The sequence below is a fragment of the Chiloscyllium plagiosum genome, unplaced genomic scaffold (genome assembly GCF_037043375.1).
Source record: "Chiloscyllium plagiosum isolate Xiang-an unplaced genomic scaffold, Cpla_swu_hap1 HiC_scaffold_28, whole genome shotgun sequence".
Taxonomy (NCBI): Eukaryota; Metazoa; Chordata; class Chondrichthyes; order Orectolobiformes; family Hemiscylliidae; genus Chiloscyllium; species Chiloscyllium plagiosum.
In genome coordinates this window covers 8315806-8338554 of record NW_028270166.1, presented here as the reverse complement: position 1 = coordinate 8338554, position 22749 = coordinate 8315806, and the positions used below count along the sequence as shown (strand labels likewise).

Below are 22749 nucleotides of genomic sequence, written 5' to 3'. Positions count from 1 at the left end.
TTTATTAAATAAACAAAGACAGCTTTGCAGTTACAAAGCACCTTTCATAACTTCCAATCCTCCCGAAGGACTTTACAGTTAATTAAATGCTTTTGGAAATGGGGTCACTGTTGTAAAATAAGTAAAATGGCACTAATGTTCCACAAACAGCAATCTGATAATAGTCAATAATTCTGTCAGCAGAGCTAGAACTCTGGGGGAACTCCCTGCTTTTCTTTGGATTAGTGGCATCCAAATTTTTACTTCTCCCCTCCACAGTATTTGGGACCAGTGTTCTCCCTGCACTGCCTTGGGAACATCACAGAGTCATATTGATGTACTGCATGGGAACAGACCCTTCGGGCTAATCCATCATGCCAACCAGATATCCTAAACTAATCTAGTCCCACTTACCAGCACTTGGCCCATATCCCTCTAAATCCTTTCTATCCATTTACCCATCCGGACACCTTTTAAATGCTGCAATTGTACCAGCCTCCACCACTTCCTCTGGCAGCTCATTCCACACACACACCACCCTGTGTGAAAAGATCATCCCTCGGGTCCCTTTTATATCTTTCCCCTCTCACCCTAAACCTATGCCCTCTGGTTTTGGACTCTCCTACCCCAGGGAAAAGACCTTGGCCATTCACCTGATCCATGCCCCTCAGATTTTATAAACCTCTATAAGGTCACCCCTCAGCCTCCAACGCTCCGGGGAAAACAGTCCCAGTCTATCAGACTCTCCCTATAGTTCAAACCCTCTAACTCTGGCAACATCTTTATAAATCCTTTATGAATCCTTTCAAGTTTTACAACATTCTTCCTATAGCAAAGAGACCAGAACTGAACACAGCATTCCAAAAGTGGCCTAACTAATGTCCTGTTCAGTTGCAACATGACCTCCCAACTCCTGTACTCAATGCACTGACCAGTAAAGGAAAACATACCAAATGCCTTCTTCACTATCCTGTCTACCTGCAACTCCACTTTCAAGGAACTATGAGTCTGCACTCCAAGGTCTCTTTGTTCAGTAACACTCCCCAGGACCTTACCATTAAGTGTACAAGTTCTGCCATGATTTGCCTTTCCCAAAATGCAGCACCTCACATTTATCAAAATTAAACTCTATCTGCCACTTCTCAACCCATTGACCCATTTGATCAAAATCCTGTTGTAATCTGAGGTAACCTTCTTCGCTGTCTACTACACCTCCAATTCTGGTGTTATCTGCAAACTTACTTTTATGCTCACATCCAAATCATTTATATAAATAACAAAAAGCAGTGGACCCAGTACAGTTCCATGCAGCAGTGACACTGCAGGTCACAAAGCAACCCTCCACCATCACCCTGTCTCCTACCTTCAAGCAAGTCTGTATCCAATTGGCTAGTTCTTCCTGTATTTCACGAGATCTAACCAGTCTACCATGAGGAACTTTGTCAAATGCATTTCTGAAGTCCATGTAAATTACATCCACTGCTCTGCCCTCATCAATACACTTTGTCACTTCTTCAAAAAATACAATCAAGTTTGTGAGACATGATTTCCCACGCACAAAGCCATGTTGACTATCCCTAATCAGTCCTTGCCTTTCCAAATACATGTACATCCTGTCCCTCAGGATTCCCTCCAACAACTTGCCCACCACTGATGTCAGCCTCATTGGTCTATAATTCCCTGGTTTGTCCTTACCACCCTTCTTAAACAGTGGCACCACGTTAGCCAACCTCCAGTCTTCTGGCACCTCACCTGTGACTATTGATGATACAAATGCCTCAGCAATCACTTCCCCAGCTTCCCACAGAGTTCTATTTTATACCTGATCAGGTCCTGGGAATTTATCTACCTTTATCAGTCTCAATTCTATGCTCAAGTCTCCCAGATCAGACTGAAATCCCCAATGTTGTGACCCTGAGTTGATGGTGCTACTGAGAGAGGTACAATGGGCCAGGCTGGTTTATAGCAAATTGAAATTTAACATCTTTAAGACTAAAATTGAGGATTTCTTGGGTAGTTTACTCGCTACCAGCTGCACAAATTCTGTTCTCCAGGACCCAGGAACATTAAAACAGCATACAACAGGTTAGTTTCTCATCCTCTTCAATACTGAGTTACAATAGTCTCAGATTTCAGACAGGCGAGGGTGCAGCACTAATGTCACTGGATGATGAATCCAGAATGCCAGGTTTAATTGTTAGAGACATGGGTTTGAATCCCATTGTGGCAGATGGCGAAGTTTCAACTCAATATAAAACTAGTGTATGACCATCTTTGACAGTTATAAAAAGTCAATTTGCTTCCCTAATTCTCTTCAGGGAAGGGAGTCTGGCCTATATGTGACTCCAGACCCACAGCAGCCTATATGTGACTCCAGACCCATAGCAGTGTGGTTGATTATAGTGTCCACTCCCTTCACCACCGATGCTCAGTAGCAGCAGTGTGTACGATCTACAAGATGCACTTCAGAAATTCACTGAAGATCCTCAGACAGCACCTTCCAAACCCACGACCACTTCCATCCAGAAAGACAAGGACAGCAGATATGTGGGAACACCACCACCCTCCAAGTTTCCCTCCAAGCCACTCGCCATCCTGACCTGGAAATATATTGCTGTTCCTTCACTGTTGCTGGGTCAAAAGCCTGTAATTCCCTCCCTAATGGTATTGTGAGTCAACCCAGAGCAGGTGGACTGCAGTGGTTCAAGAAGTCAGCTCACCACCACCTTCTCAAGGGCAAGTAGGGATGGGCAATATATGCTGGCCCAGCCAGTGACATCCACACCCCACAAACTGAATTAAAAAATAATGTTGGGCTTGGCCCACACCCTTGAACAAATTGTAAGATTCAACTTGGTATTTGTATTTTTAAAATCTCACTTTGCTATCTTCCTAACATTGTAAAGTTCAGTTGATTAGGTAATTCTGATCCCCTTACCACAAATTAAGCAATACTGGCGTTCTGCAGCACCACAATAATTCAACGATAAATGAAGACACAATTCCTTATCAGTATCAAAACATCACAGACAGGAAGAAATTCAAAATGAAATATGTTTATTTTAATTGCATTTGTTTTTTAAGTCTGCAGTTTTCAAATTATTCTGAAAGTTTTTATACTTAGTTTAGATTACTGGCTGTCAGTTATCATTTTCTAGATTTGTTGAACAATTAATGTCAGTTTTGTCGCTGTGTCCCAAGAACATTTAATTCTTTCTACGATTAACACAGGAGTGAGGGGCCCTGAGACAGCGACACAGAAAAAATGAATGATAGCATAAGTCAGGCTCATCTGGACTCATCAATAAAATTCACCAGAAATAAATATCGTGCTCTTACCTAACCGAGTATGCACAGTTTTAAATGCAAGTTTTCAGTCTTTATTTTTCCATGAGCTACCAATGAACTGAAGTTATTGCATCTTCAAATTTACTCAGTTTTAGTTGCACCTCCTCTGAAAGGGGTGAATCATGTCAGGTTGGCCTCCGGTGGACATTTTCCATAAATCTGCTGAGATTTGGATCAATAAATTGAAGGTATCACAGCTAATCCCCAATACAGTGAACATGCACACACACAGTCTCTCTCTCTCACACACACACACAGACACAAACAATGTCTCACTCACCCACAATGTCTCACTCACACATAATGTCTCTTTTTCTCACACACAGACACGCACACAATGTCTCAATCACAGTCTCTCTCTCTCTTACACACACATATGCATAGTATTTTTCTCTCTCTCTCTCTCTCACACAGACATACACACAGTGTCACTCACACACCCACATATTTGTAGTGAGAGTGTCAGCCTGCAGTTGGTCTCTGATTGATTGTTCTGTACTCTAACCTCAGGAATGTTCAGCCCAGTAGGTAAAGCCCCCATGAAAGAGCTGAGGCTGGGGAAAGAACAGAGATCAAATTCTGAAGTTAATGATGAGAGTCCAATGATTCTCCTTCAAAGAAGGTTGGACTCATAGCATCAACGCTGTTTCACTCTCCACGGATGCTGCTGGATCTTCTGCATTTCTCCACCACTTTCACCTTTTATTTCAGATCACCAGCATCCAGCAGTAATTTGTCTTTTTTTTTAAAGTCAAATTCTGAACCTCCCTTGTACTGGTGAATGTTCTTAGGCACTGGTTCATCAAGAAAGCTTGTAATCCCTATTGCATTCCCCAAAGCAAATAGATGCTGGAAAGGAAACTGCCACAACATGGCTCTGACTAAAATCAAAGTGGGATGTGTGGGCCAGCGTAGGCACAATGGGATGAATGGCCACATTTTGAGTTATAAGGGTGCGATGAGAAGAAGGAGATAGCTAAACTGGGCCCAAAATGGATGGATTTGAACTTGGCAGAAAGGAAGTGAAATGTTGCCGTGTCATTGTCAGATTGGATAAGCCAGTTAATGACAGAGCCATAGTTTCCCAGAACAAAGTCTTCAAGCTTTTGTTCTCCGTGGACAAGATCTGATGATGGGGAGGTGGTAAAGTCTGTTTCTCGTGAGACAGGACGGAAGCTATTCACCCCCAATAAATAAATAACGGCCTCCCAAACACGCCAATAAAATGGATCAAGCTTGAGCACTCTCTCTGATGGGTTGCCAGGTTATACACCCCAAAACCACGTGCCTCTCCCGTTATGGGTCCTTGTTGCTGCAGCTCCCGCAAGACATCTGGTAGAGGCTGATTACCGACGAAACGGTCCCCATTAGCCCCACCAGCCACTCGGGAAACTTCCCTGCCCACAGGAAACCCGGTGGCATCCAGTGGATGGCATTTGTCAGGTCAGCCAGGCAGCTGATGATGTTGAGAATTTCCGCTTGCATCCGTATCTGATATGCCTGTCTACTCAGATGGTTGGCTTCACTAGAGGGTAACATTTCAAAAGCAGACACATGTTAAGGCAAATCCAGCAACCTTCCCCCTCCCCCGCCCCTAGCATTTATCTCTCAGGCCCCTTGGTACCCCTCCCCCACGTTCCTGATGAAGAGCTTATACTTGAAACATCGACTCTCCTGCTCCTGCTGCCTGACCTGTTATGCTTTTCCAGAACCATACCTTTTGACTCTGATCTCCAGCACCCTCAGTCCTCACCTTCTCCCTGCTGTGATAGACAAGCACATAAAGTTTCCTGTATTGAAACAGACCTTTGACCCAAACGCTCCACACTGACTTCTCCCCCAAACCCCACTGGCCTATTGTTTTGTTCTGTGCTTTCTCCCACATGGGTTCTCCTGCAAGCTTCCCACTAAATATTATCCTCATCACGTACTTGGATCAGGAGTTCCAAATTCTCACCACCATCGGGAAGACATGTTTCTCATGAATGTTTCATCGAATTTATTCACAATTATCCCGCATTTATGAGCGACTATCGTAAAAGCTTTGCTACATGTAAGAAATAAAGGGTCAGCCAGTCAGGTCTGAGATGAGCAGAAATTTCTTCATTCAAAGGGTTGTAAATTGTTTGAATGCTTGATCCCAGAGAATTACGGATGTTCAGGTGTAGAGTAAATTTCAGCAAGAAGTTGGCAGTTCTTTTGGATTTGAAGGGAATTGAGGTACAAGAGCTCGAGCAGGTAAGGGGCACTGAGGTCGATAATCTGCTCTGATCTTTCTGATTTGATTTAATTTGATATGATTTGATTTATTCTTGTCATATGGTCCTGAGCACAGTGAAATGTTTGTTTTGTGTGCAGTGCAGGCAGATCATACCGTACAAAGATCATTGGCTGATTGAACAGAGCGGGGAACACAAAATTTCAGCTGCAGAGAAGAAGCCAGACCGACATTAGGTTTGAAATGTGCGAGGACCATTCAGATGTCTAACAATAGCACAGAAGAAGCTGTTCTTGAACCTGTTGGTAAGTGTTTTTAAGCTTTTGTACCTTCTTCCTGAGGTTGGCAGAGATTATAACTGGGGTGGGAGGGGTCTTTGATGATATTGGTATTGAATGGTGGAGCACGGACAAACGGCCAACTTATATTTTTAGATCCTGACAAAGTCTCTGATCACAATCTTCAAAACCCCAAGTGTGCCCTAGGACCCACAGCTGCCTCCCCGGGGGTTGGGAGGGTGGGGGGGTGGTGCATTCTAGCATGTGTACTAGTGTTTGTCAGTGCAGCTTTGCCTCAGCATAGCCCAGTGTGTGTTTACACTGCTTGGTGTTCACAGTGCCTGTGGGCCCCATAAACTAGAACAGCTGGAACCTCTGAAAGTAGATGCAGGTGTATAGACAGGTTGGCATTTAACGGGTTCCATGTGGATGATCATGCCAGGGTGCCATGGAATGTCGGACTGGTGTTCCCAAGTTTCCAAACTGGCACAAAGGGAATTGTTAATCGGATTCAAGGTACTTGCAGCGAGAGAAGGACAAAAATGCAGAATGCTTGTGCATTTAATGACAATTATATAAATCTCTTCAGATTGCTAAATTATTCCTTTGTATTCCTTGCTTCCCTGATTAAAGTTCAACAATCTGGGCAAACAACCCTCACTCGTAAGGTACTGGAAAAGGTTACAAGAAGAATTTGGTGTTGCATGATTTTTCTTCTCAGTTTTCATCTCTGACCTCTCTCTTCCCAATGCATCTATTTGCCTTTCTCAAAACAAACCTCTGGTCATTGGTCTTCCCCCTGATGTATGTTTTTGAGGCCCCAACCATTCCACGCTCCTGCAGTCCCACCTTGCTACCCTCTTCTATCCCTCTAACATCACTCTGTTGAAGTTAAGAAAGTTTCCTACTTGGACTTAAGGAGTTGAAATTCCCCACTTCACTCAAATTTTCTCTTTCTTCTATCTCTCACAGCTTTTTAAAGAAAAATTGCCCCACACCTAATCACACTTCCATTTGACAATCTTGTCTTATAGGATATCATCAAATTCAGTCATTAATTCTACTCATCCATGATGGTACTACCCCATCTTCTATGCAGGCTCCCTCTTTTAACTCTATAAAGTCCAATGATTTGTAAAAAGAAATTCAAACTTCCAGTTTATACCTGGAATTATGACATGTAAAGGTAAGATGTAAGATTTTTACTGTAGCAAGGTGACCAAAAGCACTATTGATTAAACATTATTTTTGTAGAAAATGTATACCTTAACCTCAAAACAGAACTTTCTCCTCTTCCTTTGATGACAACTGAAAACATGCTCCATGGATATACTACGCTGTCCTTTAAGTGTATCTGTAATTATTCCAGAACCAATCTAAGATGGAGGGCCAATGGCATATTCTTGTATTTTTCCTTTCTCATTTAGGCAACTCGTAATGTGAGAACTGTCTTTCACAGTGAGGGTTTTTAGCCCAGAGTTTCCTCCTTTAGTGCAAGCTGGGTCAATCTTCCACCCCTGTTCAATCTCCCCATGAATTTGGTTTGTTCAATCCATCCATGTTCCTGTATGATGAACCTCAGCATCCTGCTGCTGACAGCTGCTCTCTCTCTCCCAAATCCTGGCAGACTATCTTGTCTTTGAGTTCCATGGATATCATACAAACTTTTCCCCTTTATATGACAATGTGAATCACATGGGCACTATATCCACATAGAAATGTCGATTAGCTAACCTTGAGACTTCACCTCTTTTATTCTGGAAGTTAGTGGACAATTTAAGGTACAACTGTTTATAATCTGACAATCTCAACACTATGTGGAACTTTGGAGACTCCTTGTTTATCCACCGTTAACATACAGGCTGCTGTCATTATGTCTAAGCACAAACACCTTGAACTTTCTTTCTGGTAAAACAACCTGGGTGCCCTGTAATCTCAAAATATCAAATCACCTGCAGCTTGCTATCAGAACAGGTCCCATAACCCCTATCACTCTGCCTTCCTTTAAAGGCACAGTCTGGATTAGAGTGGTGCTGGAAAAGCACAGCAGTTCAGACAGCATTCAAGGAGCAGGATAATCGATGTTTCGGGCAAAAACCCTTCATCAGGAATTAAAGACACAGTCCCAAACCATAAGAAGCTTATAAACCACAGAATTGAAACACGGCATATCTTCAGATACTTTCTAATCAACCTGTTCAGAGATATTATTAGATACATCAAAGTTGGTGGGATGTCAACCCTGGCCTCCAGACTCAGAGGTAGGGACACTACCACTGCACAAACACAGCACCCCCACCTTCCCCCGCACTAACAGGATATTTTCTACAAGACCTTGAGGCACCTCTGTAAAGTGAGTGGGACAGATATTTCTGATCAATCTGATCAGTTTACGCCTCTCAAAGAGGTGGGACTTGAATCTGGGTGGCCTGGCTCAGAACCAGCAACACCACAGCTTTGCCACAAGAGTCACTAAAAAAAAACCTCTGTACTTACACACTTCAGTTTGTATCCTTAGATATTTCCAAACAGTCTTTTTGAAGGCTCAAGTCCCACCATTGGAGCAGGTGGGACTTGAACCTAGGTCTCCTGTTACAGAACTACAGCCACTGCATGACAAGGGCCCTTCACTTTGCATCCTTATTTTTCTTTTTAAATAAGTGAATAATTTTCTCATCCCCAAATCATCTGTGGTACTTTTAATGTATTATCTGCCAAAACTAAATCACCCATGTTTGTAGTTAATCAAATTAAGTGCAATTTCCGGATGGACAACTCTTTGTATCCTTATTATAGCTGTGTTAAATTGTAAACCCTGAAATAAATAACCATGTTTAGGGACTCCTTACCCGTGGACAGGAAGCCTGGGTTCAAGACCCATCTGCTCCAGGGGTGTGTATTAAAATCTTTAGACAGGTTGATTCGAAAAAAAGGTTAAATATTAAAAAAAAACACATTGGTCACCATACTCTGTTCTGAGGTAAGCGTTATTCTGGGTTCCCTTTAGTTTCTTCTTCAGCAGCTGTACAACTCTGAAGGACCTGTTCACATTAAAGAGAAGAGGAAAGACAAATTATTCAGTCAGTTTATTAATTGACTAGATACTTACAAAATCCCAAACAATAATTAACAAAAAAAAAAGCACAATCCCCTCCCTCCCTCCCAACAAAGATTTCTCTGTTTCTTAGCTTTCAACACACACACACACAAATTATTCTTAAAATTCATTAACAGATGCGATCAACAGAGGCAAGATCTACATTTACTGCCCATCTCTAACTGCACGTGTGATACCTTCTTAACAAATGAGGGATTGGCCTAGTCAAGTCAAAAGCATTAAATGTCTGGAACTAGAGGAGAGTCTCAGTACAAAAGGCCATTTAGAACTGAAATGAAGCAGAACCTGTGTCAGAGGATGGTGAATGTTTGAAATTCTTTACTCCTGAGGGCTGTGGCAACTCAGTCATTAAATTCAATACAGAGACTGATAGATTTCATGTTACTATTGGCATTGAGGGTTTGGGACAGCATGGGAATAGGATGTTGAGACACATGATCAACAAGATTTAGAATGGCAAAGCAGGTTTGAAGGGTTAAATGGTCTGCTCCTGCTCCTATGTTTAACTACGTTACTGCGGGTCTGGAATCATGTGCAAGCAGACTGAGTGAGGATGGCAACATTTCTATCCCTACGGAACATGAATGAACTAGATAGGTTTTTCACAATTAGTTTTAAGGTTAGTTTCAAAGGAGCAGGCAACTAAAGGACACTGCGATACCTAAAATTAGAACACTGACACCGGAGATGTAGGCTTTGGGTCATGGTACACTGGCATTAGTAATGGGGAAAGGGCTGCTGTACATCTGGATGGTCAACAATTGAAGGATGCAAGGACCAACGTACTTGCAAACTGCACATCTAGGGGAGTAGAGATGGGTTTAAAGAGTGGGGCAAAGAGAACAAATGTGGAAAGATGACGTATATTAAATAATATAGGAAAGGCAAGAGATGAAAATAGTAATATGGGAACCGAAGGGAACAGGGAGAAAAAAGCCTAGGAATACATCAATCAAGACTGTGTGTTACAAAGATAACAAAAAGACGAAACTAAAGGTTCTGTATCTGAAAGTGCGTAGCATTCACAGCAAAATAAACTAATTGTAGCTCACTTTGAAAGAGAAGTGATCTGATTGTCATTACCGAAGGATACATGGGATCTAGTCCTGGAAATTGAGGAGGGTGTGACTTTCAGGAAGAATAGCAAGTTAGGTAAAGGTGGAGGGGTAGCACTGCTAATCAAGGATAATATGAGTGCAATAGTTAGAGATTACTTAGTTCAGGAGATCAGAATGTAGAATCAGTTTGGGTGGAGGTGAGCAATAGTAGGGGAGGAAGTCACTACCACTACTATAAGCCTCCTAACAGTAATCACAACTGGAGACAAAGTATACAGGAAGACATATTAGATACTTCTGATAAAGGGATTGCAATAATCTTGGGTTGCTTATTCCACATACAAGATGGGAAAATCAGGTTGTCAATAGTAGGCTGAATGAGGAGTTATACAATGGTTTCAAAATTGTTTCTTAGAGTAGCACATTCCAGAACTGACCAGCGAGCAGGTTTTATTAGACTTGATATTGTGCAATATGACAGGAATTTTAAAAAATGATCTCAGAGTAAAGTCACCCCAAGGCAGCAGCGACCACAATATGATTGAATTTTACATCCAGTTTGAATGGGTGAAGACTGGATCTAAGATTTGTATTTTAAACCTAAGTAAGGGCAACTGTTGGCATAAGAGCTGAGCTCGCTGAAGTTACTGGTATAGTCGGCTAAAGGATAAATCATTAGAGACACAATATCAGACATTTAAGGGGATATTTCAGAACAAGTATATTCCTACAATTTAAAAAAAAGTCTAAAGGGATGACCCACCATCTGTGTCTAACTAAAGATGTTAGGGAAAGTATCAAACTTTAGGAAAAAGCACATAAGTAGCAGGTCAGACAATTGGTCAGATTTTAAAGAACGGCAGAGAATGAGGAATAAAAAGTTAACCAGAAGGAAGAAATTTAGAGTATGGGAGCAAATTAATTATGAGTGTGAAAACCAAGAGCAAGTTTATGTGGGTATTTAAAAAGGAAAAAGAGTAAAAAAATGTAAATATTGCTCCACCAAAGAGTAGGAGTTAACAATAGTTAGTGAGAAAATGGCAGATGTAATGAACTTTTGCCTCAATCTTCCGGTAGTGGCTGTAAATCAGAAAGTGGAAGGGAGAGAGAAACTTTGTGAGCTTACAATCACAAGAAAAGTGGTACTAAGCAAACTGATGGAGTTCTAGTCTTCCTGGTCCAGTTGGACTTCATCTTAGAATATTAGAAGTGGCTAATAAGCTTGCCGAAGCATTGGTATTAATTCTCAGAAACCCCTTGATTGAGGAAAGGTTCTATTTGTTTAACCAATTAATTGCAGATCTTCGAATGAGTACCATGCTTGTGGATAAAGGGGAGCCTCTGGACTTAACTTAAATAATGTGCCACATCAAAGTTTATCGTGGAAGATAAAAGGCCATGATATGACAGAGAACACTGTCATGGATGGAAGATTGACAGGCCAGTAGAAAACAGAGGGTAGGAATAAATAGATCGTTCTGGATCAGTGGTGCTGGAAGAGCACAGTAGTTCAGGCAGCATCCGAGGAGCAGTAAAATCGATGTTTTGGGCAAAAGCTCTTCATCAGGAATAAAGGCAGAGAGCCTGAAGCGTGGAAAGATAAGCTAGAGGAGGGTGGGGGTGGGGAGAAAGTAGGATAGAGTACAATAGGTGAGTGGGGGAGGGGATGAAGGTGATAGGTCAGGCAGGAGGGTGGAGTGGATAGGTGGAAAAGAAGATAGGCAGGTAGGACAAGTCATGGGGACAGTGCTGAGCTGGAAGTTTGGAACTAAGGTGAGGTGGGGGAAAGGGAAATGAGGAAACTGTTGAAGTCCACATTGATGCCCTGGGGTTGAAGTGTTCCGAGGCGAAAGATGAGGCGTTCTTCTTCCAGGCGTCTGGTGGTGAGGGGGCAGCGGTGAAAGAGGCCCAGGACCTCCATGTCCTCAGCAGAATGGGAGGGGGAGTTGAAATGTTGGGCCACAGGGCGGTGTGGTTGATTGGTGCGGGTGTCCTGGAGATGTTCCCTAAAGCGCTCTGCTAGGAGGCGTCCTGTCTCCCCAATGTAGAGGAGACCGCATCGGGAGCAACGGATACAATAAATGATATTAGTGGATGTGCAGGTAAAACTTTGATGGATGTGGAAGGCTCCTTTAGGGCCTTGGATGGAGGTGTGGGAGGAGGTGTGGGCGCAGGTTTTGCAGTTCCTGCGGTGACAGGGGAAGGTGCCAGGATGGGAGGGTGGGTTGTAGGGAGTGTGGACCTGACCAGGTAGTCATGGAGGTAGTCTTTAGAGACTGCAATTTCCCTTCCCACGTGGTTAAAGATGCCCTACAACGCATCTCGTCCACATCCCGCACCTCCGCCCTCAGACCCCACCCCTCCAACCGTAACAAGGACCGAACACCCCTGGTGCTCACCTTCCACCCTACCAACCTTTGCATAAACCAAATCATCCGCCGACATTTCCGCCACATCCAAACAGACCCCACCACCAGGGATATATTTCCCTTCCCACCCCTTTCCGCCTTCCACAAAGACTGTTCCCTCCGTGACTATCTGGTCAGGTCCACGCCTTCCTACAACCCACCCTCCCATCCTGGCACCTTCCCTTGTCACCGCAGGAACTGCAAAACCTGTGCCACACCTCCTCCCTCATCTCCATCCAAGGCCCTAAAGGAGCCTTCCACATCCATCAAAGTTTTACCTGCACATCCACTAATATAATTTATTGTATCCATTGTTCCCGATGTGGTCGCCTCTACATTGGGGAGACTGGACGCCTCCTAGCAGAGCGCTTTAGGGAACATCTCTCGGACACCTGCACCAATCAACCACACTGCCCTGTGGCCCAACATTTCAATTCCCCCTCCCACTCTGCCAAGGACATGGAGGTCCTGGGCCTCCTTCACCGGCGCTCCCTCATCACCAGACGCCTGGAGGAAGAACTAGGGTGGTGTGGGGCAGTGTGTGTGTGAGGGTGCCTCGGAACACTTCAACCCCATGCCTTTATTCCTGATGAAGGGCTTTTGCCCGAAATGTCGATTTTACTGCTCCTTGGATGCTGCCTGAACTGCTGTGCTCTTCCAGCACCACTAATCCAGAATCTGGTTTCCAGCATCTGCAGTCATTGCTTTTACCATAGATTGTTGTCTGATTTGCATGATGTGACAATGGAGTACTACATGTATCTGTGCTGTGGCCTCAATGTTTTACAATTTAAAGCAATGGCTTAGCTAAAGCGTGTGAATTCCTGATGAAGACCTTACGCCCGAAACATTGACTGTCCTGTTTCTCGGATGTTGCCTGACCTGCTGTGTTTCCCCAGTGCCACACTAAAGTGAGCAAATGCATGGCAGCTAAATTTGCAGATGACAAGACAGGTAGGAAGGTATGCTGTGAAGAGGACACAAGGAAGACACAGATGTACATAGCCGAGGTTGACTGAGTGAACCTGGCGCATGGAGTGTAATGTGGGAAACTGCAATTATTCACCTTGGCCGGAAGAATGTAAAATCAGAGTATTACGTAAATGAAGAATGACTGCAGAATTACAATCTGCAGAGTTCTAAGTATTCAACTGTAGGAACAGCACAAAAGTGAACATACAGGCACAGCATGTAATCAGGAAGGCAATGGGATGTTACGCTTTATTACTAAGGATTTAGTGAGGACTGAGCACTGTGCATCAAACAACAACCATAGTCACTTTCCAAGCCTGCCTACATTACACCGTCACTGCCATCATGCTGAGACCAGTTACCTCAAGAGAGGTGGGAAACAGAGCTGGCCAGTATAGCTCAGTACAACACCCAGGTACTGGGGTTGTCTATTTGGCGCAGACTACCTCAAACTTTCAATCTTCTTGAGGTGTGAATGTCATGGAGTCTTGGTGTGTCGGGAAGATGGGGTTTCTTGCTCGCTCCTGTTAATCCTTAGGCCTCCCAAGCTGCTTGTAAGCACAGGTCCCAGTGCTGACAGCTGTGAGTTACAGCACTGCAGCTTGTGGATTCAAGTCCCATTCCAGAGACCTGAACTCAAAATGTAGTGTGACATTGAATGAGGTACTGGCACAGTGCTGCACAGTTGGAGGGTGCTGTGGTTTGGACAAGCCCTTACACTGAAGTTCTGACTGTCCTCTCAAACCAAGATCCTAATTTCACCAAAAAAATGAAGAAATTTTGCATGGTTTCATGTGGAGATCAAAACACATAGGAGCTAGAGCATACCATTTGATCCCTTGAGCCTGATAAGTTTGATTTTGGCCTTAATACTACATTCTTCCCTGTCCCACTCCCCACAATTGTTGATTTACAAGGGATTAACTGTCCTCATCCTAACCCTTTTGGTAGCTCAGTGGGCAGTCTTGGGTGACTGTTTGTGTGGAGTTTTCTGCATGTCTTGTTATGTACCAGGCCAGACTCCGTCAAAACATTTTAAGAAAGTAGCCCAGACCGTAACATTGCTAGTTGCTTTAAGCAGGTGTAAAGTGGACATTCCAGGATAATTGCCGCTGGTCAAACCGCTTAATGTTAAATGAAACAGAATTTATTTAAAGATCACCAAGTGAAACATAAACAGAAGAGAATTACAATACCGAATAACTTAACTTCTCCAACATCGCAACAGATTATTCTGACTTAATGATGCTGTTTCAAATACTTGCAACAATCCCCATAAACACCCCTTGGCACAAAAGGTAAAATCAAACACAGGCTCTTACAGGAGACAGGTCAGAGAAGGAGGGTCAGCATGGACCTGCTTCTCTTGGGTCCAGCAGCTTTACAACGGCCTGACTGCTTGCAGTGAATAGACAGACCACCAAAAACAAACCCACAAACCAAACCAGAGTAACAATGAGCTGGGAGAACTGGCCACTTCCCTTTCATTTTACAAGTGTTTTGTTTTAAAACTTGAGAGCCTTTTGCCTGAGGCAGTATCAGTTAGCTATAATCAAACTGATCCTAAAACCCTTCAAACTCAGACTCTTCAGTCTGTGTCTTTTACGACCTCTCTGAAAAAAAAACCCTAAGGACAACATAACCTTGTTAAAAAGGAGCAGCAGCATCACAGTTTGCATAGGTTTCCTCCCACAGTCCAAAGATGTGCCGGTTAGGTGGAATGGCTGTGCTAAATTTCCCTGTAGTGCACAGGGATGTGCAGGCTAGATGGATTAGCTACAGGAAATGCAGAGTTAAGGCCATAGGGCAGGGGTAGGTCAATGTGGGATGCTCTTCAGAGAGTCAGTGGAGACTCGATGGGCTGATTGGTCTCTATCTGCACTTTGGGAATTGTATGATTAGAAATCTGGGTAACTCCTATTCAGTGACCCAGTCTGCATTGCTCACTGGGACAATCCCAGAGAGGCGGAGAGAGAATAAATTTCACAATCTCATCCAATAATTATGTCATTATCAGATTTCAGTTGGTGATAGTTTGCTGTTAGACACTCTTGTGTCAGATGGAGTTTTCTTTACTGAAGGTGCCTGAAAAAGGGGAAAATGGAAATCTTAACTCAGTGCCACTCACCGCAGAGCTCCCAGTGCCAGAGACAGTGTCCACAGTGTGTTACTGAACATCCACCACTTCTCTGAGTTGATATTCAGAATTCTGTAGTCAGCAGCCCAGGCTAAATGTTCGCAGGGGTAATAGAGCTGATCTGCCAAGTTTCCCGTTACAGAGAGCAACCGCAAAATTGTATCTTCCTCCTTTGGAGGCAAATAAGAAAACCTAAAATCAACATCACACCTTTCAGAGTTTATAAAATGTGTTCTACACCCTCATAACATGCCTTAGCAGTTCAGCCAATGGATGGTGTTGATGGAGGTTTTACGACTGATGCAGTTGCTGTCCTTTGGATGAGAGACAGTGTCAACTGTTACTCATTAGTTGGGAGTCAGAGGGGCTCAAATCCCAGGAAATCTGAAGATAGACATCGAGTGCAATACTGAGGGAGTGCTGCATCTTTTGGGAATACACCCACAGATGGATGTGAATGATCCCAAGGGACTATTTTGAAGGGAAGCAGGGGAGTCCTTTATGATGCCTTGGCCAATATTTATCCATCAATGAACATGACAGGAAGAGATTATCTGCTGGCTATCTACAGGATCTCACTGTGTGAAATTTGCCATCACATTTCCTGTAATGGTAACTACACTTGAACAATGTTTTTTAGATGTAAAGTTCTTTGGGATAAGATTGTGAAATATTTTACAGTAGTGCCCGGATTGTGGATTGGACCTTGGGTTAGTTGCAAGTTGATTTGTACACAAATCAGAACACAATGCAGGACGATAGGACCCATCCGTAAGTACAGAAAATGTTCATCTGTCAGATCATTAAAATTACGTCCCTGTAAAGGATTGCTCTCAAGTCAGTCGTCCATAAATCAGGGACACTCTGTAGATAAATGTCTTGTATACCTGATGTGCTGTCTGCTCTCTTAGATGGATGTAAATGATCCAAAGGTGCTATGTTGAAGGAGAGCAGGGGAGCTCTCCTTGGTTTCCTGGCCAATATTCAATCACTCAATCAACATCTGAAGGTCTGGAGCGGCTAACAGCTAGAGAGGGGCAGGGACGGTTGTTGGACTGGGGTCTGGTGCAGGTAGTCAGCAGCTTGAGAGGCCGGTCAGACCATGTGTGGAAGCCCCTGCGCTGATCTACTGCAACGTTGTGATTATCTATAATCTGACTGTAATGTTTATCCTTTTAATTATGTCTTATTTCCAACTTACACTATGAATCACTAAATTAATGCAACTTTTTCTTATATAAGATTTGTACCGAGGTATGTTCAACCTCAGATAGTGCCAGTGGTGACATTATACGCTTTTCACTGTACTCCTATACTTGAGTACACATGACGACGAAACCTAATTCTAATTCATTGTTGTGACATTGACTATGGGAGCTTGCTGTGTACAAACTGGTTGCTGCACTTCCTACAACAGTGTTGGCATTGTAAAAGTCTTACACTGGCAGCAACATTGGGTTGTTCTGATGTAGAAAAAACACTACATAATGCAATACTTTCTTCCCATGCATGGATATTAGGGAACAGCAAGATCCCACAAACAGAAATGATGAGATAAATTAGAAAGCTAACACCACTGGTAGTGCAACACTCCCTTTGTAAAGCGATGACATGTCAGCCTGGGTTTTACTGCATTGTTTCCTGTAGCTCTCCGATCAAAGGCACAGATTGTTAGCAACTGAAACAAGCTATCATTTACCAGAAAACTTCATCAGCTTTTGTGTAGGGGAGAACAAAGGGGAAAAACAGCCTCAATAGTGGAAGGATTTCCACTCTGTATATCCATGATCAGATGGGCAGGTTATCAGCAAGTTGCTTTCAGCTTGCACAAGGCAGGACATGAGTCACATAGACAGATGCTATCATTTAGATAGCACTTTTCACAGCCTGAGCACTGACCAAAATGCTTTACAGCTAATTGGTTACTTTTCAAGTGCAGTCACTGTGTTGTAAAACTTGAAAGGGTTCAGAAAAGATTTACAGTGATGTTGCCAGGGTTGGAGGGTTTGAGCTACAGGGAGAGACTGAATAAGCCGGGAATATTTTCCCTGGAGCATCAGAGGCTGAGGGGTGATCTTACAGAGGTTTGTAAAAACATGAGGGGCATGGATGGGGGTGAATAACCAAGGGTGGGGGATTCAAAAACTAGAGGGCATAGGTTTAAGGTGAGAGGGGAAAGACTTAAAAGGGACCCTTTTCATAGAGATGGTGGTGCGATTATGGAATGAGTTGGCAGAGGAAGTGGTGGAGATGGGTACAATTACAACTTTTAAAAGGGATCGGGATGGGTATATGAATTAATTTAAAAAATACTTTATTATTAAATTAATTAAATAAATGATCAATTATAAGGGTTTCCTCTGGGTGCTCCGGTTTCCTCCCACAATCCAAAGCTGTGCAGGTTAAGTGAATTGGCCATGGCTCTGCCTCACAGCGCCAGAGACCCGGTTTCAATTCCCGCCTCAGGTGACTCTCCTAGTGGAGCTTGCACATTCTCCCTGTGTCTGCGTGGGTTTCCTCCGGGTGCTCCGGTTTCCTCCCACAATCCAAAAATGTGCAGGTTAGGTGGATTGGCCACGCTAAATTGCCCGTAGTGTTAGGTGAAAGGGGTAAATGTAGGGGAATGGGTCTGGGAGGGTTACGCTTCAGCGGGTCGGTGTGGACTTGTTGGGCCGAAGGGCCTGTTTCCACACTGTAAGTAATCTAATCTAATCTAATCTAATCTAAATTGTCCATGGTCAGGAGTAAATATAAGGTAGGGGAATGAGGGTCTGGGTGTGTTACTGTTCAGAGGGTTAGTGTGGACTTGTTGGGCCGAAGGACCTGTTTCCAAACTATAGAGAATCTAATCTTAGAGTGATACAGGCAAAATGCTGATAAATGGGACTAGATTAATTTAGGATATCTGGTCAGCAGGGACGGGTTTGACCAAAGTGTCTATTTCCAGGCTGTACATCTCTATGACTCGGTGTTGAAACCTAGGAAGTTTAGGAGCCAGTTTGTCCAGGCAATATCCCACAATTGGCACAGAAGTAAACAAACAGATAGCTTGCTTATCATAACTCTGGCGGAAGACTATTGTCGAGCATCCCAGAGTGAATTCCTGCATCTCTCTCTTCAATATAGTTCCGGGGGAAAGAGTGTAGTCAGTGCATTTTATTCATATTGAAAATTAAACTTTTTGGACTCTTCATTTCCAGCATTTTTTCACCAAGATAATATCTTGAATATTTAAGTGGGAGATAGGCAGATACATGAAGAGAGAAATGGACTAAACGATGCTAATATGCTACAATGAAGGGGAATGGCAGCAAGTTCACATGAATAGACCAATTGAGTCATATAGCCTTAATCTGTGCTGTAAATTCTAATAAGCCTCATTCTCTCAAACAGTCAGGATTTTGGATTTGACTCAAGTCTTCTAATGAAGTCATATTCAACTCCAAAAATAAAGCTTACTCACTTTCTCAATCAACAAGTGTTGCCAGGTCCACTGAGTTTCTCCAGCAATTTCTGTTTTTATTTTATAGTCCCTCAATTCCAGGTTAAGCAGTGGATTTACCATCTTCCCAAGGGCACCATGTTAACCTGATTAGGAAGTTGCTGAAATGGAGGGTTTGAGTTATAAAGAGAGGCTTGATATACTTGATGTTGTGGTTCTGTTCGCCGAGCTCGGAATTTATGTTGCAGACGTTTCGTCCCCTATTTAGGTGACATCCTCAGTGCGAAGCGCTTCTATGAAATGTTTCCTCCAGCATTTAGGACTAGCCACACTATCATACATCAAAAACATTTCTGAACTGACAACCAGACTACTGCGACTACTAGGACTCATAACAGCACACAAACCAACAGACACTCAGACAACAACTCATCAGGACGAAGGACCCGATACCCAGCATGAGGAAAACCAATGTAGTGTACAAAGTCCCATGAAAGGACTGCACAAAACACTATATAGGACAAACAGGAGGACAGCTAACGATCCGCATCCATGAACAACAACTAGCCACGAAACGACACAACCAGCTATCCTTAGTAGCCACACAAGCAGATGACAAGCAACATGAGTTCGACTGGGACAACACTACTATTATAGGACAAGCCAAACAGAGAACAGCCAGGGAATTCCTACAGGCATGGCACTCATCCACAGATTCAATCAACATCGACCTGGACCCAATATACCGACTACTGCAGCGGACAGCTGGAACTGACAACCGGAAGCGGCAGGGACAGACCACTATAAATGCCGGAGGAAACATCACAGGAGCGTTTCACAGGAGGCTCCCAAGCACTGAGGATGTCACCTAGACAGGGGACAAAACGTCTGCAACACAAATTCCCAACTCGGCGAACAGAACCACAACAATGAGCACCCGAGCTACAAATCTTCTCCCAAACTTTGATATACTTGAATTTTTTTGAGCATAGGAGGTGGAGGGGTAACTTGACAGAGTTTATAAAATCATGAGGGGCATAGATAAATTGAATGGCAGGTGAGTTTTCCCTGGGGTGGGGGGGGGGGGGTTCTAAAGTGCAGGCATATTTTAAGGTGAGAGGAGAAAGATTTTAAAAAGACATGATGGGCAACTTTTTAAAAAATATACACAGCGGGTAGTTCATGTGCTAATGATTTTCCAGAGGAAGTGGTGTACACAGGCTGTTATAGCATTTAAAAGAAATTTGGATAAATTCATCAATAAGAAATATTTGGAGGGATATGGGTCAAGCGGAGGCAGGTGGGACTCATTTAGTTCAGAACTATGGTCAGTATGAACTGGTTGGACCAAAGAGTCTGTTTTTGTGCTGTACGACTTCATATCAGAGGCTGTTTATGGTCCACTTTCTAACATCCTGTGCCTGAGATAATCTGTAACCCACAGGCTCCTCCTCTGGCTGAGACCACACCCATAACCAGAAGCCACACCCCAAAGGCTATTGGGCACACCCACAATTCTGGGGCCCCACCTCCTACTAACTCCACCCCTGGCTCTGGAGCTAAATCTCCATTGGTCCACAGGCTCCGCCTACCTCCTGCGGGCTGAGCCCATTGGCTAATCTACCCCACACCTTCATCCTTTGGCACCGCCCATTTAGTTAGAGGGCTCCACCTCTCTGCCAGGGCCAGCCCCTATCCAATTAGCCACACACCGCGCCCTTGGCCGCACCCATGAAGCGTGCCCACACTTCCCTGGCCCCAGCCCGTACTCCTGCGCCCGCCTCCAATATCGTGGCCACGCCCCACGTAGGCCACGCCCACATCAGAAGCAACGCAATCGGGTCGCGCGCGCACTGTAAAGTCCCCGCCCCCACACCCTCGGGCACGGCCCACACAACCCAGGCTCCGCCCTTCCCATGACCCCTGACCCGCCAGCCCCGCGCCCCCAATGACCAGGCCTCAGGCCCCGTCACCCTCTCCGCTGGCCCTCACCGTGCCACCCAGCCCGTACCCCCGCGAGTACAGGAACATGGAGAGGTCGTCGAAGAGACGCAGCGTCGCCCGGCAGTTGCTGAGCTGCCCGGCGATCAGGAGCAGCCGGCGGCCCAACTCGGGCCGCCCTCCCGCCTGAACCACCAGCAGGCCACCCAACAGCCGCGAGCTGTAGCACACAGTCCGCACGAACCGATCGCGACCCCGATAAGACTCGAGAGCATTTGCCACCGCGTCCATTCCCCAGACGAAAATGGACTTTAAACCTGCGCCGGGAACGGCGACACCGGAAGGGAACACTGATTGACATCTATAATAGCCAATGGCAAGGCTCTATGTTAGGGGGGCCCCGCCCTTCAGGATAAGGCAGCCAATCGGATGTCTGAACGGGCTGTCATTCACATCGATGGGGGAGGAAGTTCGAATCGTGGCGGGTCGCCTAGCAACATGAGGGGCGGGGCTTTATTGAAGGAACTTTATGACAAAACAAAACCTTTTAAAAGGGGAAATGAAGTCCAGGGAGTTCACAATCATCGCACAAATAATGAGAGAAAGGCGGGAGTAAGGAAACGATATCAGCGCGGGGATGGGAGCCTAAATTGTAGTTCGAGGGTACAGGGGGGTTGAGAGAAGTGAGGTGAGAAATCAGGCTTCAGCTCACAAGAGGGCATTGGCAAGCAAGAAGTTGGTTTGAAGCGTGTCTGCTTCAATGGCAGCATCATTTGGAATAAGGTGAGTGAACCTGCATGGTTGGTAGCTGAGGCCTTGATGTTGTGGCAGTTTCAGTGATGTGGACAGCGCAGGGACAGGAATGGTTGTTGCACGTTACAGGAAAGGACGTTTGAGGACTTGTCCACTGAGGTAGAATGGGCTGAGGTTAGAAACAGGAAAGGAGAGGTCACCCTGTTGGGAGCTTTCTACAGGCCTCCAAATAGTTCCAGATATGAGGCAGAGCGGTAGATGTGATCTCTATATGGACTTCAGTAAGGCGTTCGACAAGGTTCCCCATGGGAGACTGATTAGCAAGGTTAGATCTCATGGAACACAGGGAGAACTAGCCATTTGGATACAGAACTGACTCAAAGGTAGAAATCAGAGGGTGGTGGTGGAGGGTTGTTTTTCAGACTGGAGGCCTGTGACCAGTGGAGTGCCACAAGGATCGGTGCTGGGTTCTTTACTTTTTGTCACTTACATAAATGATTTGGATGCGAGCATAAGAAGTACAGTTAGTAAGTTTGCAGATGACACCAAAATTGGAGGTGTACTGGACAGCGAAGAGGGTTACCTCAGATTACAACAGGATCTGGACCAGGTGAGCCAATGTGCTGAGGAGTGGCAGATGGATTAGGTAAAAACAATGACTGCAGATGAAGGGCTTTTGCCCGAAACATTCACTTTACTGCTCCTCAGATGCTGCCTGAATTGCTGTGCTCTTAGAAACAGGAAAGGAGAGGTCACCCTGTTGGGAGCTTTCTACAGGCCACTAATCCAGAGAGTGGCAGATGGAGTTTAATTCAGAAAAATGCGAGGTGCTGCATTTTGGGAAAGCAAATCTTAGCAGGCCTTATACGCTTAATAGTAAGGTCCTCGGGAGTGTTGCTGAACAAAGAGACCTTGGAGTGCAGGTTCATAGCTCCTTGAAAGTGGAGTCGCAGGTAGATAGGATAGTGAAGAAGGCGTTTGGTATGCTTTCTTTTATTGGTCAGAGTATTGAGTACAGGAGTTGGAGGTCATGTTGCGGCTGTACAGGACATTGGTTAGGCCACTGTTGGAATATTGTGTGCAATTCTGGTCTCCTT

At 44.4% G+C, this 22749-nt stretch overlaps 1 protein-coding gene across 2 annotated transcripts; it reads right to left on the bottom strand.

Moving 5' to 3' along the window:
* Positions 1-3019: 3019 nt before the first annotated feature.
* pex11g (peroxisomal biogenesis factor 11 gamma) lies at positions 3020-21201 on the bottom strand. 2 transcript variants are annotated; one of them, XM_043721421.2, is made up of 4 exons: positions 20951-21201; positions 15508-15686; positions 8793-8864; positions 3020-4852 (listed from the first exon to the last, which is right to left on the bottom strand). In XM_043721421.2, exons 1-4 carry the CDS (start codon positions 21188-21190, stop codon positions 4624-4626), a joined length of 720 nt encoding a protein of 239 aa, XP_043577356.1. In that variant the 5' UTR covers positions 21191-21201; the 3' UTR covers positions 3020-4623. The 2 variants fall into 2 exon arrangements, with proteins under 2 accessions (XP_043577356.1, XP_087832097.1); XM_087975971.1 differs by lacking the exon at positions 20951-21201 and adding an exon at positions 18980-19177.
* Positions 21202-22749: the final 1548 nt, after the last annotated feature.

Excerpts from the sequence above, each read along its gene's own strand:
- pex11g (XM_043721421.2), bottom strand. The coding sequence starts at position 21,190 with ATGGACGCGGTGGCAAATGCTCTCGAGTCTTATCGGGGTCGCGATCGG. Across the intron at positions 8,865-15,507 it reads CTGGCACTGGGAGCTCTGCG|GTCCTTCAGAGTTGTACAGC; the intron begins GTGAGTGGCACT and ends TAATGTGAACAG. Across the intron at positions 4,853-8,792 it reads AACGCTTACCTCAGAACAGA|TGAAGCCAACCATCTGAGTA; the intron begins GTATGGTGACCA and ends GTTACCCTCTAG.